This window comes from Ahaetulla prasina, chromosome 8 (genome assembly GCF_028640845.1).
Source record: "Ahaetulla prasina isolate Xishuangbanna chromosome 8, ASM2864084v1, whole genome shotgun sequence".
Classification (NCBI taxonomy): Eukaryota; Metazoa; Chordata; class Lepidosauria; order Squamata; family Colubridae; genus Ahaetulla; species Ahaetulla prasina.
Genome location: NC_080546.1, coordinates 78,467,697 through 78,484,898, shown reverse-complemented (window position 1 = coordinate 78,484,898; position 17,202 = coordinate 78,467,697). Strand labels below are relative to the sequence as shown.

Below are 17,202 nucleotides of genomic sequence, written 5' to 3'. Positions count from 1 at the left end.
ACTGGGTCTTGCATTCAATTACAGTGAAGAAAAAAACAAAATCACATCTATGAAATCTTATCAGACATGATTTTATTTAACGCAGGGAAGAAATCACACAGACTGCAATTCTATGGCCATTGTAGCAGCACAGACTCTATAGACCAGTATTCATTTCCCCCATCAAAGTCAATAGGGAGAGCTATAGATTCTTGAAAGATTCAAAATCTAGGTCATTTCTCATCCTGGGACATTCAAGAGTTACGTGGCAATCCTCAGATTTTCAGATCTCAGATCCTTGAAAATAAAACTAATTGGCAGTTAGCCTAAATTATTGTTCTTCCTACCACTCGCTGTGGGTTTAAATTTTTGTCAGAAGCATGAGCATTGAAAAAGAATACTGAATTTTGTTTTTTTCCCATCCTTCTAGACATGCAAGGTACTCCTGTTCAGTGTTTGCGAGAGACCGGTATCTAAGGCTGGGGAAAGCTCTATTATCCTAGATCGTTTTCTCACTGGGCAACTTTAGGATGTATGGAGTTTTAAGTTAGCTGGAGAATTCTGGAAGTTGAAGTCCACACATCTTAAAAGTTGCCCAGGTTGAGAAACACCGTCCTAGATGATTAGCATCATCACTTAAACACAAAAAGAGCCACAACTATCACCAGCCAAACGCAAAGGGTGCTGCTTGTATTTGCAATTTCTTCATCTCCCTCCACCCCACTCAATTCTTTTTGACTGATATTGTTGTTGTCGTTGAAGCAAAGTAATGGTATAGATACCAAGTCAGCAAGAAGAAGTATTCAAGCAGGAAACATTATCAAAACCTTAATGCTACAAAGCAGAAATTTCAAATGTTATGTTTATTCAGTTAAAAACTGATACTTGGTAAATGATCACATGAACACTGAGGATCCATATCTACAGTTCCTGATGTCAGATCATGAAAATCACACAGGTTTCCTACATATACAAATCTAATGCCAAATTTTAAAAATGCAAAACCAAGACAATGTGAAATCAACACTGAAAAGTATCCAATTAGACAATTTAAAAAATAAATACTTTTAAGAATAAAAAACACTTTCAAAGCAGCTGTATCTTTAAGAACATTCCCCCACCCCACCCCACCCCAAAGTCTTCCATATAGATTTTGATTGTCTACTAGTGCAGCACCTCAGTTAGAGCTGGGATCTGTATATCAGGCAACACAGTATTTTGTTCATACACAGTGTTTCATTTTGCTTTGTTTGTGTGTTATGGGCAGGTACAATATCTTTTAAGCAATACGGCCGATCATGCTGCTGGCAATACCCATGCAGATGAGAAAGCATGAAGCATAGCAACATAGACTGTAAAGTACTTGTTTATTAAAGACAAGAGGAATGTAGTGTTAAAAAAATATGTATCAATAAAACTATTCAGTTTCATAAGCAACCAAATTATGTTTTTAAAAAAATGTCTCTCAAAAGCTTGTCTCACTCACTGACTGTTTCAACATTCAACTTCAAATAATTGCGTACATTTGAAAACATCTCCCAATTTTTTAACGTGGGGGCTAAGGAAGAAGAAACGACGCATCCCTTCTTCCAAATCACATTGGCTCCCTCTGGGCCTCCTTGTCTCATCACATACATCTCTCCACAATACATTTCCGACAATTGATTTATGAGTTTGACATGCATGCTGACGTCACATGACACAGTAACATTTAAAAAAGAATAATAATAATCACACACATCTACAAACATACACAACAAAAATGGGCGTTCACTAAAAAATACAAACTATGTGACTGAAGCAGTCTACTAAAGGCCACCATCTGTAAACCCTCTACACATTTAATCCTAAGGACCACTTAGAATTATACGAAAGCCTCCCCGTTGATAATTCTCTGGCAATTGTGCAACATTTTTTTTAAAAAAAAAATCAGTTCTGAAAAAAGCTTAGGTATTTTATCTATATCCGTACAAAGCCAACCGATACTACATGTCTGCATAATCATGTATTTAGACTTAAAGCCTAAACGTTAAGAAACATTTTCCAGCAATGCCTCTTTTCTGACAATCGTCTACATTCTGACCCCCACCCCTTTCTTCTGTGAACAGTCCCATTGCCTAAATAAATCTTATTTCAAAATGAGATTCCCCCCCCCCATAAAGTGCTTATATTTGCGCACATTTTAGCCTACCTAATTTAATATACTCAAGTATTACAGGAGAGTGATCACCACTTGTAGAAACAAGAGGGTGGCGTTTCAGAGAAAAAAAAGCAATTTTGACTTGCCAATCTACCCAGGTGCATCATCATTTACATTTGCTGGTCTCTTGGCAAGACTCTTTCCACTTAAAAATGTTTTTTTATTTTGTTTCCCACCCTAAGTGTGGTTACCACCATCTCTTCGCAATCCCAGTGACTCTATTAGCCACAGTGGTTAACCAGGATTACCTTTTCAACAGATTCTTAAGCAACTAACATGGTTTTATCTGACAGCCATGGACTTGTGTGGATGTTCAGTCATTTTTCTTCTTGTCAGCTGGCAGCAGACAAGATTGTGACAGACTGGAATAATTCATTGCACCAGCAAGTAAACTTCTACATAAAAATAATGGAAGGCATATGGAGAGTGCTGACTATATTCTCTTAATATGTGTAGAAATATAGTATGTATGTATATATATATATATATTAAATATAATATCAAAAATATTTATACGATTCCCTCTAAAATTCCCAGAAGCTCATCTTGGAGTCTTCCTTCCCCTCCCAACCCCACAAATGTAAGCAAACCTAAACTACCCTTCTCCCTTTAAAAAATCTATTCTATTCTATTCTATTCTATCCTATTCTATTCTATTCTTTCAGCAGCACTTTTGTCAGGATTCCTACCCACCCCTTGTTCAACGGTTGCTTCAGCACAGGGGTTGGCATCTTGCCACTCCCAGGAACTCCCTGGAAACAGCTCTGCAACTGGACTGCTGGAATTCAATGCCAAAACGACTGGATTTTACCAAAACAAGTCTTCCTTTTTTAAAAAACAAAAAAACTAAAAGAATGGGAATGGAAGCAAAATGCTCCCATTCCCACCCTTCGCACTACCCGACCACCCTGAAAAAGGGGCCAAAACTGCACTCCCAAAAACTGGCCGCAAAATGAATGCGTTTTGGCACTGTCTCAGAGTTTGATGGTGGGAAGGGAACCTGCCTCCCTCCCAGAGGTCTCCCGATCCCACTCCCCACTCGAACACGGCCTCTCCAAAGGCCAGCCCATTTCTCCATGTCAACGGAAGGCCTCCTGCAGCTCTCCAGCAGGTCAGGAAGCTGTATTGTGGTCCCTGACCCTGTACAGGTTGCCCACCCCGGCTTTCTGTTAAGTGCAATACCCACAACGTCCGCTCCCAACTCCTCGTGCCCACTCCACCCACCCTGCCTCCCCCAGCAGAGACATTTGGCCACACTAAATCACAGATGGTGGAATAACCACGCTTCCAAACGGTTTCTGAGATTAAAAATTAGCTTTGAGAAACATCATTAATCATCATTAAGAGAAAAGGCTGGATCTTTTTGCTATTTAGGGCACACTGACACTCCAAAAGATCTTCAGACAAAGTCGTCAGCCAGAAAATAAACATCAATGCCAACATACCTTCTAAAAATATTTTTGTTTCGTTGAAGCATGCCTGGAGTGCTGTAGACAAAAAAAATCTTTAGTAATTTTTTTTTTACTTTCTTACTACTTTTCTTCCATTAGCTTACCTTTTATATATTTATAAAAATATATGTCACATCTACTGATACTGTAGTTGTGTTCTTTCTCAATAAAAATTACAAAGAAAATCTATACCAAATAAACTGCCCATGACTGTTGCTCTGCATTCTTAGGCTAAAACCCTGATCAATTCCAAACAATTCCAAAGCCCTTCCAATTTTCTTATTTAATGCTATAATATTCTAAATAGCTTCAAGCCCAACTAGACAATCATTTTACTACATACAAAGATCTTTGTTGAACACAGCCAGGCTTGGGATTACAACAAACAAGTTACGGCAGAACAGTTATTTGCAATTAAATTCATAGAACTATTTCCACATTTCTTATGTATGTAGATAATAATGCTACGTCTTTTCCTATGTAAGCTACCTACTGGTTTCCAGTATTTGCCAAGAGGGAATAGGATTAATCCAATTCTTTGGTTCTTTGATTCTTTAAAAAATAATCTTAAAAATTTGATTACGGTACAAGCTATTAAACTGTTGAATGATGCATTGGGGGGGGGGAAGGATTGGAACCATATAAGGCTACAGCAATAAAAGAAACTTGAAGGAGCCATTCACGTATCACATTAAACCATATGCCTGCCTTAGTAACAAACACGCTCAAGCATATCCACTGGTGCGGTCATAAATGTGGCTACAGTCAACCCACACTGTGGGCAAGCCTAGCATGTTTCCCAGAAAAACCAAGAAATAAAGCCATGAGTGGCATTTAAACAAATTATGGCTTCATTCTCTGATTTCTTCAAGACAGATGAAAGTAGAATCTTACATATGAACGTTACGCTCAATTTATCTACCACTTAGAAAACAGTCAGTAGATGTACAAGGGCACATTTACAACTAAGATAAGCTGATAGTTTAGCATGATACCTGAATAGCATCCAAATTAACCTTAGGATAAACATTTGGTATTTTCTACCAAGATGTTGCTTTGTCTAACCAGCACTACATTCTTTGCGGCTTTCACTATAACTTTGGTTGCATTAATAAAGCTCCTCTTTATTACCCAATCTTTCTTGATTCAGACATTCCAATACTTTTTTTTTTCTTTTAGATATCCAATTTACAAACCTTTTCAAACTTATTTTGCTCTGCAGACGTGGATTTTAAAACTAGTACCATAAAATATATTAAACATTTTTTTTTAAATCTGTACAGAATTTCAGTTGGATCTTTTTATTATCTTTATGAAGTGAATTTGTCATCTGAAGTCTTAATACAATGTTATCCCCTTTATATCTTATTTAGGTATTCTAGCTCATTTCAGATAACTCAATTTAAATTGCTTTACAAGTTAGTTGTGTTGTTACTCACATACATGTTTTGGCATAAATTTAGAAAAAAAGTAGATGCATAATTTCAAATTGTGAAATGTGAGTAATTACACTGCAGCTATCCCCTTACTGAATGGTTGAGAAGGAGAGGGTAGCATTTTAAAAACATTTCATTGTCAATTTATACAGTTTTTAAAATACTTATATATACAACTACAATAGAGACTTAGCTAGGAAGCATATTTTGTCATCGAACTAAAATTTCAAATATGATCATAAATTCAAGATAATGTAATTCAGTATGTTTAGCACTACTACCTGAATCAAAATCAAGGCACTCTGGAGGTTTTATTATTTGTTCTGCTTCAAATGACCCTGAATTATCTCTGATTAAATAAAGGTTAACATTTTACATGAGAATAAAAAGATTCCAACAAATTCCGAAATCACATTTCCCACGGCAGAGAAGTTAAAAAGTGCCTACAATTATTAAATTTAAATATATTTTGTGCAAATTATTCCTATATTTGAGTCATTTGTGAAAATTACGTTCATATTTTAAACCATATGTTTTACATAAATATTTGCAACTATGTATTATATCAAAAGACAGTTTTGGGGAATCAAAATTCCAAACCCATCAAAAACAGAGCAGTGCAAATTCCTATTTTTTTTTCCAAAGAAAAAAATATTCATGAAATGATACATGACAAATGGTATTTATGAAATTGAATGCCTTGAACCCCCACAGTTCAAAGAGTTTCATCAATAATTTAACTTGCAAAAATTTCCACAAACCTGAACGCACTATCACCTCATGGAACAAACTGGACATTACACATAAACCACAAACAGGAGATTGTGCCCACATTACAGATGAGAATAAATGATCGTGCAGGTTACAGAGTCCACGATGGAGAAGACAAACAGGTATAAAACAGATGAAAACAGTAGTTTGAACGTTTGATGAAATTTTGGGGAAAAACATATTCAAACCAAGTTCCATGCATCATATAAAATATCCTGCTCTCTTGCTTTTTACCAGACATATACACAGTATTTTACAGTATCTGTACAATGAAGATAGATTCCATTCAATATTTTGAAAATATTTACTGTCCTGTAATATGAAAAAAATTAACGTTGCTTTGGAGCATAATTGCAGGCATACTTAAATAGCTGTAGCAACAGCGTGTCCATCGTAACACTTAATCTGAGCAAACTTAATTGTAAGTATCTTGTTTAGTCCACTGAACATTTTGACTTTGATTTGGACAAATTAACTCAGGGCCTTTGAAAAAAAGCCAAACACAGAAACCATAGCCATTACATTCCTGGCAAATGTCAGGATGTCCCTGTCCCGTCATCTCCTCCAGCTTTACACCTACTGGAACTCCCATAGCACTCTGTCCAGTTTTCTTCAGCAGATACATTCCAGACAGTTAAAAGAATTTCAATACTGTGCATTGCGAAACTCTGTCGACTCCTATCTCACCATCTCCAGTGCAATTACAAACTGAGCAGTTTCCCTGCCAGACTTGCTCCCAGAAGCAAAGCCCCCACACGCTATTGGGGTGGCACTTTAGAAGCCTCCGTCATGCTGTCAGCTCTGTGTCGTGGCATTTGCGGTGGCTGCGACTGAGACTGCTGGTGATGCGACTGGGCAAAAGTGCTTTGTTGTAGTGGGAAAGCAGCAGAGAGAATCAGTTGTGTCGACTGATTTCCATGAAGTAATCTGGATGTCTACAAATTTACAAACGAGAGGAGGGGGTTAAGCTGTTAGAACACAAGCATGTTACCTAACATCACGTTATGATCCCATACGCATCCCTTTTTCCTGCGTCCAAATTAGTGTATATCCCACAATATCTATATATAATGGGAACCCGTTTGGTCTAGTGGTTAAGGCACCAGGCTAGAAGCCAAGACACCGAGTTCTAGTCTGGCCTTAAGCATGAAAACCAGCTAGTTCAGGGGTCTCCAATCTTGGCAACTTTAAGCCTGGAGGACTTCAACTCCCAGAATTTCCCAGCCAGCTTTGCTCTTCAATTCTGGATTTATTTATTTATTTTGCCTCTTTATGTTGTAATTGGACCATAAATAAATAAACTTTTACTCATAGCAAAGGGAAGCATATATAGACATATGCAAGTAATTACATCTTGGCAAAAACAAAAAAGATTTTTAAAAGATTTTTTTAAAAAAAAAGCAACAGTTCTAATTATAAATCAGAAGAATGCCCGAGAGGTGCTCACTGCAGGTATTTGTTTTAGTGGAGAAATGCAATATATAAACCCAGCCAAATCCCTTGCCTGAATATCTGAATTTAAACTATTTAAAAATTCACCTTTAAGAACAGGACCTGGTATTTTTGGCAATTCTTAATATACGCCCTGCGTTATACACTTTGAAAGGTATGTACTGTACACCTAAGCACATAACACACAAGCACCAAAGTTGTAAAGCATGATCTGTCTGTGGGAGATGGTTTTCCAAAGCCCTTTGAAGTGATCTCTAATTTGGTGTGTGTTGTTTTCAATCTTGGCACCTCTTAAGATGTACGGGACTTCAACAGAGGGCTGTGGAATTCTGGGGGTTGAAGTCCACACATCACACCTTACCTAAGGTTGAGAAACACTGCTCTAGTTTAATTGCACTGGGGGGGTGGTGTTCAGAGAGCTGGTTTCACCTGTAAAAACTGTTGCGGATGCTGAGTCAGCTGAGCCTGAGCTGGAGGTTGAACTGAAGCGAGTTGCTGCTCCTGTTGCTGCTGTTGGTGCTGCTGCTGTTCTTGCTGCTGCTGCTGCTGCTGCTGCGGTATTGATAATGTCTGCGGTTGCTGCTGCTGTTGCTGTTGTGCAGCGAAAGTCGGATAAGCAGTCACCACCTGCCCCATAAACATGGTACTTGGGACCATTACTGTTCCACATGCTACAGGAGCAGTCACTAATTTTGTCACAAGCTGTTGGCCTTGGGAAAATCTGTGAAAGCAAATAAGTATCAGTTGCCCCTCCCGGGTATTCTAAATCAGGTGTCTCCAATGTTGGCCACTTTAAGACTTGTGGACTTCAACTCCCAGAATCCCCCAGCCAGCAAAGCTGGGATTCTGGGAGTTGAAGCCCACAAGTCTTAAAGTGGCCAACATTGGAGAGCCCTGTTCTAAATGGACTTAATGTAACTGTTTTGGCTTGGACTGCCAGTACATTTCATACAAAATGGTAGCCTTGTTGGGACAGAACAAATGTCCAACGGATCCAACATTTTGAGCTAGATCCTGCCAGATAGCTTTCTACTTCATCAGCAATCTTTCAATACAATTAGTTTCACATGAATACACTTTCACTTAGCTAACTAAATTTTAAAAAGTTTATATGCTGAAGACATAAACTGGCAGAATTCCAAATCAATAAAATTCACCAGCTAAGAGACCTAAGCCCTTCCTGTTGGGAAGTGTAATTTAAAAGTTTGGTCTCATGACCGAAAAGGCCTCTCCCCCATCTTTATAGCCAAATAATTTCAAGAAAGTCGATTTCAGGCATGAAGGCAATCTGTTATCATCACCAGATATATACAGGAAATGGCATCCAGTTAGTTGCCTTAACATATCTGGAAGGCCAACCTGAAGCTGTCCCCAGAATCATTCCCCAGAGAAATATTTTTTTGTGATTCCTCTGACCACAATTGTTAAAAGCATGGCAGCATGACATTTTTGTTTTTGTTTTGCTTTATTAGACAAGGGGCAGCACTTTGAGGTTGACAGCATAAAAACTACAGGAAATCTTAAAATGTGCTTAATAAGCTTTAAAAAATCCCAATTTTAAAGAAAAAAAAAAAGAAAAGAAAAAATATCCTATCATCTTTGCCCTCACATATGACACTAATCTACCTATGGTGCATCATCACTTTACCCATGCTGGCTCTCCCTTTCCCAAGAAAAATTAAGTGCTGTGGCAGGAGAACTCCATTAGGTTGTCCCCACGCATAGCAGATTACGTATCAAAATATCATTTTTAAGTTGGTCTCTCTTTCTTTTTTCCTAATTTATTAAACTGCTTTCCTCATTTAATCCTTCTAGTTTTCTCTTCACAATAAAGAAAACTTTTCCAAGCAACGTTTAAAGAGAACTATTATATATACTCAGAAGTGGGCTTTAAAATTTTTAGCAAGGGGTTCTCTGTCTGGTTGCTGGGTGGGCGTGGCCATGGTGGGCATGGCCTAGTCGGCCTCCTGCACCATGGTGGTGGTGGTGGGGTATTTCTGCCCTCCCCAGGCTCTGGAGGCTTTCCTCGAGCATCCGGGAGGGGCGAAAATTGCTTCCCCAGACTCCGGAGGCCCTCTGGAGGCCGGAAACAGTCCCTTCCCAATCTTCCAGTAGGCCCATTTTTCACCCTCCCTGAACCTCTGCGCATGCCCTACACTTACCTGCATCCAAAATAGGCCGCGTAGGAAGGGGAGGGGAGGGGTGGGTGGGGCCAGCCAGGAGTGGGATTTGGGGGGTTCTCTGAACTGCACAGAATCTTAGCTAGAGGTTCTCCCGAACCCCCAGCAGCCCACCCCTGTATATACTAATCTCCTTAACCTTCCAATTTTGCTATCCAGAACACTCAGGCAGTACAATCCTGCCAGACTCACACTCACCTGATTTGCCTATCCTGGGCAAATGTGGTGATGGCAGCATTCTGGTTATTGGTCTGCTGTAGAGTTGAAGGAAGCTGGACTACATTTCCTGGAGCCGGCTGGGAAATTACCATAGTGTTGTATAAAGGGGCTGATAGCGTGTTCTGGCCTTGAGTGCTTAGAGACGTCTGTTGACTATGCCCACTGAGAATGTTTTGTTGATTATGCTGCAGAAATAAAATATTTTGTCAGGACAATTATTCAGCTTCATTCAACAGATGTGAACTATCACTATTCAATGGAAAGGAACAGTAGTCTAAATTAAAGTGTTAAGTATGAGCCAATCATAGTACTCATACAATATCCTTTTCTGAGCTTAGCTGTGACTATAAACATTATAGCACTAGAAACGTAGATCCTATGAAGAAATTGCTAACCAGCTAGGAATCCGATTTGGAAAAGAATAGGAATTAAAATAAGATGAAAGCATATTTCTGCAACTTTAATCAAAAGAATAGAAGATATGTTTGTTAAACATTGAAGGATCAATGTAAGATACTTATCAATGAAAGAGCAATTCATATTACTACATGCTCCCCGTGCAATTCTCCAAAAGTTAGTTTTGGCTGATGAGTTACACTTTCCTGCCCTTATGCAAAGGTCTTTCTTTATGCAAAGAAGTCAGTTTCTTCTTGAAGACATGTGCTAACAAAATAAATGCTGCTCAGGAAGCACTCCGGTGACAGGATATCACACAGATGCCAGGGATGTTTGTGACATATAATTAGGGTATGGAGTACTTAGACTTCATTTCCAGGAAGTTGCTTCAGAACATACAGAGACTCAAAGAGGATTAAATTCCATAATGGCAGATTTCCAGGAGAAAAAAAAAAGCTGTTTTAAAGAGTTGCACAGATATGACAAATTTACTTCACCCCTATGCTCCAAATCACTATTTTGGAACTGAATCTGAAACATTACACCAGTGTTTCTCAACCTTGGTGACTTTTAGATGGGTGGACTTCAACTCCCAGAATTCTCCAGCCCATGTTGCTGGCTGGAGAATTCTGGGAGTTGAAGTCCACCCATCTAAAAGTCACCAAGGTTGAGAAACATTGCATTACACAACTCTGCAAAACGTCACCGTAGGGCTGAATCCTATCTACTACCTGTGCTGTGGTACTTTGCAGAGATTGTTGCTGCATCATGTGCTGAGAACCAATATGTCCGCTGTTCATGCCACCTTGGATCTGGTTAGTCTGAACAACCTGGCCTTGCATGCTTATTGGTGTGATCTGTTGAATAGTTGATGCGTTTCCAGAAGCTAGCTGTACAGACCCAAAGTTTAACCCCGGAGTAGATTGCTGCAAGAACATCTTTTGGAAGAAACATAGTCCATATCAATGCTTAAAATACTACCAACAATTAAATGATCATCGCATGATTATTTTGTATAGTAACATTGTTTATGAGAAATTAAATTGATCCAATCAATATACTTGGAAATAAGCCATTTAGTTCAACGGAGCTTGCTCTTAAGCAAACACATAAATCATAAAATCCCTAACGGCATATATTCTAAATCAGCATATCTTTCTACTTTTTTTTCAATTTTTCTAACCTGCTGTCCTCCAGATATACTGGATATGTGCAATTCATTGTAAGGGCAATACATTGAAGAAAGCTCTGGTAATTAATAGGAGAACGTATAATAATATAACTTTTAAGGAAGTCAATATTTGTTAATAACCCCTACAAATAGTCCTTGTTTAGCAACTGATTCATTTAGAGACTATTCACAGTTAATGAATAACCGGCAATGAAAAGTAACTTTATGAGTAATCCTCATTTTTATGACGTTTGCAGGTCTGTAGAGCAAAGAAAAGCTGAAATAAAATAGAAGACTTTCAGAGGAAGAAATGTCAGACTGAAAACAGCTCTGCAAAAAGCAGAGCCAACCACTATGGTGAAAAACAAAGAGACAGTATAGAACATCTCTTTGGACAAAGAGAGGATGTAAAATTACCCAGAGGTACCCCAGGCAGTTGCCCCTCGCAAGGAGACCACTCTCTTAGGTTTTGAGCACTGGGATGTGAGTGAATAGCCATTTTGCTCAAATTGCAGTTGGAGCCTTTAAAAGGATACTACTTTCTCATACTCCACTTTCTAATCACATTTGGAAATTGCTTATTAACTATTTCTCAGCTATCAGAAACCTTTGGCTTAATAAATATGAAAACTCTGGCTAAGTCTACCATTAGTTCTTTAATGAAAGAATAACTACAAACTTTAGAACTTTTAAAAATCAAAATGAACAGAAAAAGACGAATTAAGATTTTGATTTTAGAAAGTGGTAAACTAAGAGTCCAGATAAATCTGAAGTAAGATGTTGGAATTAATTATAAGAATTCTTCTCATGTAAAAGTCAAGTTGTTCTGAACATAAAAGAGATAAAGAATTTCAAAATTTGGACACTGGAGGGAACTAAAGGTTTTGATTAAAGGGGAAGCATACATAAAATATTACAACATTGGAAATATTGAAAGCTATTTTTGAAAAATGGAATCAGAAGTTAATATTGACAATGTAAATAGCAATGTTTGTTTCTATGGATAGATTGCATCCAAAAGTTATTTTGGAAGAAATGGAAAAGAGGAACAAACTGACAAGATACAGACAGATGCAGATTTGAAAATGGATTTACAAATGACAGGTTACAAGAAAGACACAGAAAAAGATGGACGTACAGAAGACATTGGCTGATGCTTTAACAATAAAAAAAGGAATTACAAATAATAAACCAAAGGAGTGATCTGAGTAATTATTTTATATTCATTTTACAAAAGAGATTTATTAAAACTTGACAGAATCTAGTGAGAAAGAGTTGAAAGAAAAAGAAATTATGACATTACTTGAATGGATTGAAAATCAAGACTATTAGAAGTAAAAGAAAGCAATATAAAGATTGTTTCTTTGATTAAGGTTAAAATAGTTATGTTATTTCCTTAATGGACAGTACCTGATACCATGACCAAAATCATGATGCTTTATGGATTTATTTATAAAACATTGGATGAACAGATTCAATTGGTTGTAAATTAAGAGGAGGTGAAAAGTTAGTAAAATAGTCTATACTTGTGGTGAAGAATGGAAATTACTTCTTTAGATATTACTTTTCTTTTTCTTTCCTAAATTCTTACATTTCTTTTTTTTTCTTTTTTCTACTTTTTTCTTTTTCATCTGTTTACTTTTTCTTTCTAATTTTTCTTTATTTTATTTTGAATTGATTTTTTAACTATTAATACATTTTTTAAAAAAAGAAATCTGAATTGAAGTCATAAAATTGGGATGTTTCACTTAATGATCAAGTTGCAGGTCCCAATTGTAGCCGCTAAATGAGGACTATCTTTAATATTAATTATCCAATTAATTAATATAAATAGAATTGACTGTGTAATCTTTGTAAAAAATTTTATAAACGCATGAATTATCAAAATATAGATAGCTGTCTTTATCATGAAATTTTATAGATAAAATACTACAGTTTATACTAGCCAATAGAAATATAAACACAATTTTCATTTGTTGAAATCAAATCTCGTTTTTACATACTCCCTGCATTCCTATATAATTAGTTCAAACTAACCTGGAGACCTTGTCCATGGACCATCTGGAGTTGTTCCTGAATTTTCCGCAGTTCCTCTTGCTGGCGATGGATGTTTGCTTCTATCATTCGTGTTCTTTGCTCCAATTGGTCCTTTAAGTGTTGCATAGCTCCTAATTGAGCAGAAAACTGAAGCATTGGCTACAAAGCAGAATTTTTTATAAAAGATCTGAATCAGTAATCAATGTTATAAGAAAAGTATCCGACTATAACATAAGCACCTTACTGTTAGCTATATATACACATTGAAATCAATTTAATCAGCTAAAGTATTTATCAATGAACACGGCATAAAATAACCAAAAAAATTCCAACATAGAAAACATTGAGCTTTTAGAGAAACCTTAAAAGTAAACAAGGAGAAAAGGACCAAGGGAAAAGTCAGATAAACAGGAGTTACAGATAGGTTCCAAATACAAGCTCCAATGTAAGATATGTGACAGAACAGGAAAAAAACTATAGTGAGCAATGTAGCCATCTGTTATTTATAGAATGCTGATTTAATTAGGAAGATAAGCTTATGGATTTGGCATATGATTGCAGAAAAAGAAAACTATTATGGATTTGCTACTGAAATGACCTCTATCAAATCAACTGACTCTCAATCATATTTGATGCCCAAATGAATGTTTAAAAGTGGTTTAAATGCCTTTTTAATTATTTGCTCTTTTCAGTTCTTAAATTTGCCTACTGGGCACAGTTGAAAAGCAAGCTGAAAAGTAGAATTACCATTTGGACTGCTGTAATATATTCACAACTAGCTTTTAGGCAATGAACTCCACAATCCAGACAAATTTAGTGTTCCAACAGTACTATCTGTTTCACGTTGCTCAGATCCTCAAATCAATTAATGAATCACTGGTATCCTCCAAATATTTACTACCTGTATTTTTCGGACTGTAAGACGCACTTTTTTCCCTCCTAAAAGAGTTTGAAAATTTGGCTGCGTCTTATACTCTGAATGTAGCTTTTTCGAAATTATTTTTCAGCCCTAAGGAGGTGCTAGCGAGTGAAGCGATCTCTGTGCTAAGCTTTTGTTCAGTTAAGTGATCATACTTTGCCTGCTCCCTCTGACTCTCAGCTGTGAAGCTTTTTTTCAGCCTTAAGGAGGCACTAGAGAGTGAAGTGATCTCTGTGGTTTGCCTGCTTTTCTCATTGCTTCTCTCTCCAAAGATCAGCTGTGCTTTAGAAACTGTTTTTTATCCTCAAGCAGGGGATAAAAACCAGCAAACTAATGTGCTGAAGCTGACCAGACTAAGGACGCTAGCCAGATGAATACCTGGTAGGCAGATTTTTTTTTCTTATTTTCCTCCCCAAAAACTAAGCTGCATCTTATATTCCAGTGCATCTTATACTCCGAAAAATATGGTAGTTCTGGTAAAAACTTTTTAAGGGGGGAGAAAGTATAGAAATGCCCTTAGTTAAGTACTTAAATTTTATATTGCCTTGGCAACTAACAGCACTTGGCCAATCTTATCTGTACTGGGGAGCTCAGTAGGATCAGGAAAGGTTAGTAGTTGGGAATGAAGCCTTTCAGGACCAAAGATCACACTGGGCATTTAAAAAAAGGTTATTTCTCTCTAAGAATTTAATCTGATTCAGCTAAGATCTTTTAAATTCTGTGTTAAATTTCATATTGTACATTCGGTATCCTCCACAAAGTATCACTATTTGCTTTTAATATTCAGATTGGGTTGCTACCTGAGACATGCCTTGCTGAAGTTGTAAAGTTGCAGGCTGGGTCATCATTGGTTGTGCCAGAGGCTGCCCAACGGATTGAGAATTTAAAGACTAAAATTGAAAAATATACACACATAATTATAAATAATAATTATTTATAATTATAATTATAAATATAATAATATATAATAATTATAAATATATAATTATTCAGTTACATTTCTTCCACATCTGATGAAAATAAAGTAACGTTTTATTTTAATGGCACTGATATCAGGAAAATATTTTAAAACCCATCCTCTTTTTCCCTTACTGACATAACTGAATAAAAACAAACCCTCCTATCCTATAACAACAAGAATGAAATTGGGCCATGCAAAATCATTTAATGAAGTCAGTTTGCTGCTTCTGATTTGCCTTAGTATAAATACTCATAAAAAATGCCAAATGTACATCTCGCAGAGGCCAACAGAGAACAAACAATCAAGAAGAAACCTCAAAGATTTATCCCTCTGTTGCTCTCAGGGAATATAACAACTTTCTATAACTATCTTTTTCTTTGCACCTAATGGTTATCTGACATGAAAGAGGTGCAAATAGAAATGTAATTCTAAAGAACATGAACATCACAATATTAATAACCAAACAGTTAAACTGAAAGACATCAACTTCAACTCACCAAAGTGAAATGTATTAAAATCTAATTTCCATTCAAATACGCATTACCTTCTGTATTATTTGAACAGCCAGATGTACTGGGTGTTCAAAAATAATAAAAAGACTATAAAAATGTACATAAAGAGCACGGGGCAAAAAAACCCCTAGATATCTGAAAGCTTCCAAAACAATTAAAGTGTAAACGGGATGATGAAATAGCCTTCTAGAATTCGCTTTTCTTCTTTTAAAAAAATGAAAATAACATTTTGGAGAAGTGGTGCTACTTCTATGAATTACCTGGTTACCAAGCGAAGCTCTCCTTTGTGCAGATTTTTCATGTGTAGATAAATTTTGCCTTGGAGGAGTGCTAGTATCCACTGTCATCTTTGTTGGTGTTGCTAAAAACAGTAGCCAATGAATATTGAAAGATAATTTTGTTAACCATCAACCTAAAACAAATACGCTTAGGCAAAATGCTTAGTCTTTCATTAGAAAATTATAAAGCTTTTAAAACTGAAAACAGATTTCCAAATGTAATTATTTGTCCTTTGTTTTTTTTAAGTCTCTTAGCTTCAAACAGAACATATCATAAAGAGATTATAAATAGTCAACCATAGGAAAATATCGACAATTCTCAACACTCACATGAAGGATCCGAAACTGCAGTATGAGAAGATTTCCTAGAACTCCTAGAGGAGGCAGAAGGGGTGGGGCTGCGATCAAATCTCTCCAATGCTTCTTTGAGACTCACTGTGTTTATATGATTGTCAGAACCCGAATCCTGACTCTGGGGAGGAAAATAAGGTTTTTCTAGCTCATCCAAAACAAAACAATAGGAACAATCAGGCTATGTTTTTAAATCAGGGGTCTCCAACCTTGGCAACTTTATGACTTGTGGACTTCAACTCCCAAAGCTTTGCTGGCTGAGGAACTCTGAGAGTTGAAGTCCACAAGTCTTAAAGTTGCCAAGGTTGGAGACCCCTATTTTAAATTATGCAGATATAGACTTCCATGAGGGCAACAACATTCAAATGGCATTCATCTATTCCCTCCATTCCAAATTATTCCAGTTTTACATGCCACAAAGTAAGTTATCCAAGTCTCTTCCTGTCCCAGCCATGGTGTCATGTCCCACTCCTCCTCTGACAGCCGGGTCGGGGAAGTCTGTATCAAGCGTGGCCACAGAGCCTCTGCAGCTTTGCCAAAGTTCTGTCAGAGTTCTCAGGGCAGGCAGGAGTCCAAGATGTGACTTCAGCAATCCAAATTAGACTTTGCCTGACTCAAAGAATGCCAGAAAGTAGATCCTTTATATAGGCCATGGGGTGTGGCTCCATGACTCAGCACTTATCCAGGCCTGCCCCTCCCTTCCTTTTGCTGACGTCGCCTCTCCATTCTCTGGAAGCGTGGATCGATCCACCCTCCAGCTGCCGGCAATTCCAGCTCGTGACTGGCTTCAGGTTCCTCATGTTCACATGCTGTGGGGGAGGGGTTTATTTGCTCGGTTTGTCCGGGCATGGTGCCAGGACCGGGGGCCGGAGGCATGCCAGGCCATTCA

General features: G+C 37.3%; 1 protein-coding gene across 7 annotated transcripts in view; it reads right to left on the bottom strand.

The window, feature by feature from the left end:
* Positions 1 to 1,651: 1,651 nt before the first annotated feature.
* Positions 1,652 to 17,202, bottom strand: part of CLOCK (clock circadian regulator) — a 48,869-nt gene continuing 33,318 nt past the window's right edge. For 6 of the 7 annotated variants that reach the window (XM_058192452.1, XM_058192451.1, XM_058192455.1 and 3 more), the window contains 8 exons: positions 16,293 to 16,434; positions 15,945 to 16,045; positions 15,012 to 15,101; positions 13,293 to 13,451; positions 10,816 to 11,022; positions 9,668 to 9,873; positions 7,719 to 8,010; positions 1,652 to 6,772 (listed from right to left, as the gene is read on the bottom strand). In XM_058192452.1, the coding sequence (XP_058048435.1) occupies positions 6,596 to 6,772; positions 7,719 to 8,010; positions 9,668 to 9,873; positions 10,816 to 11,022; positions 13,293 to 13,451; positions 15,012 to 15,101; positions 15,945 to 16,045; positions 16,293 to 16,434 (1,374 nt within the window). In that variant the 3' untranslated portion in view covers positions 1,652 to 6,595. The remainder of the gene's footprint in view (positions 6,773 to 7,718; positions 8,011 to 9,667; positions 9,874 to 10,815; positions 11,023 to 13,292; positions 13,452 to 15,011; positions 15,102 to 15,944; positions 16,046 to 16,292; positions 16,435 to 17,202) is intronic. The other variant, XM_058192456.1, reaches the window with a different exon arrangement.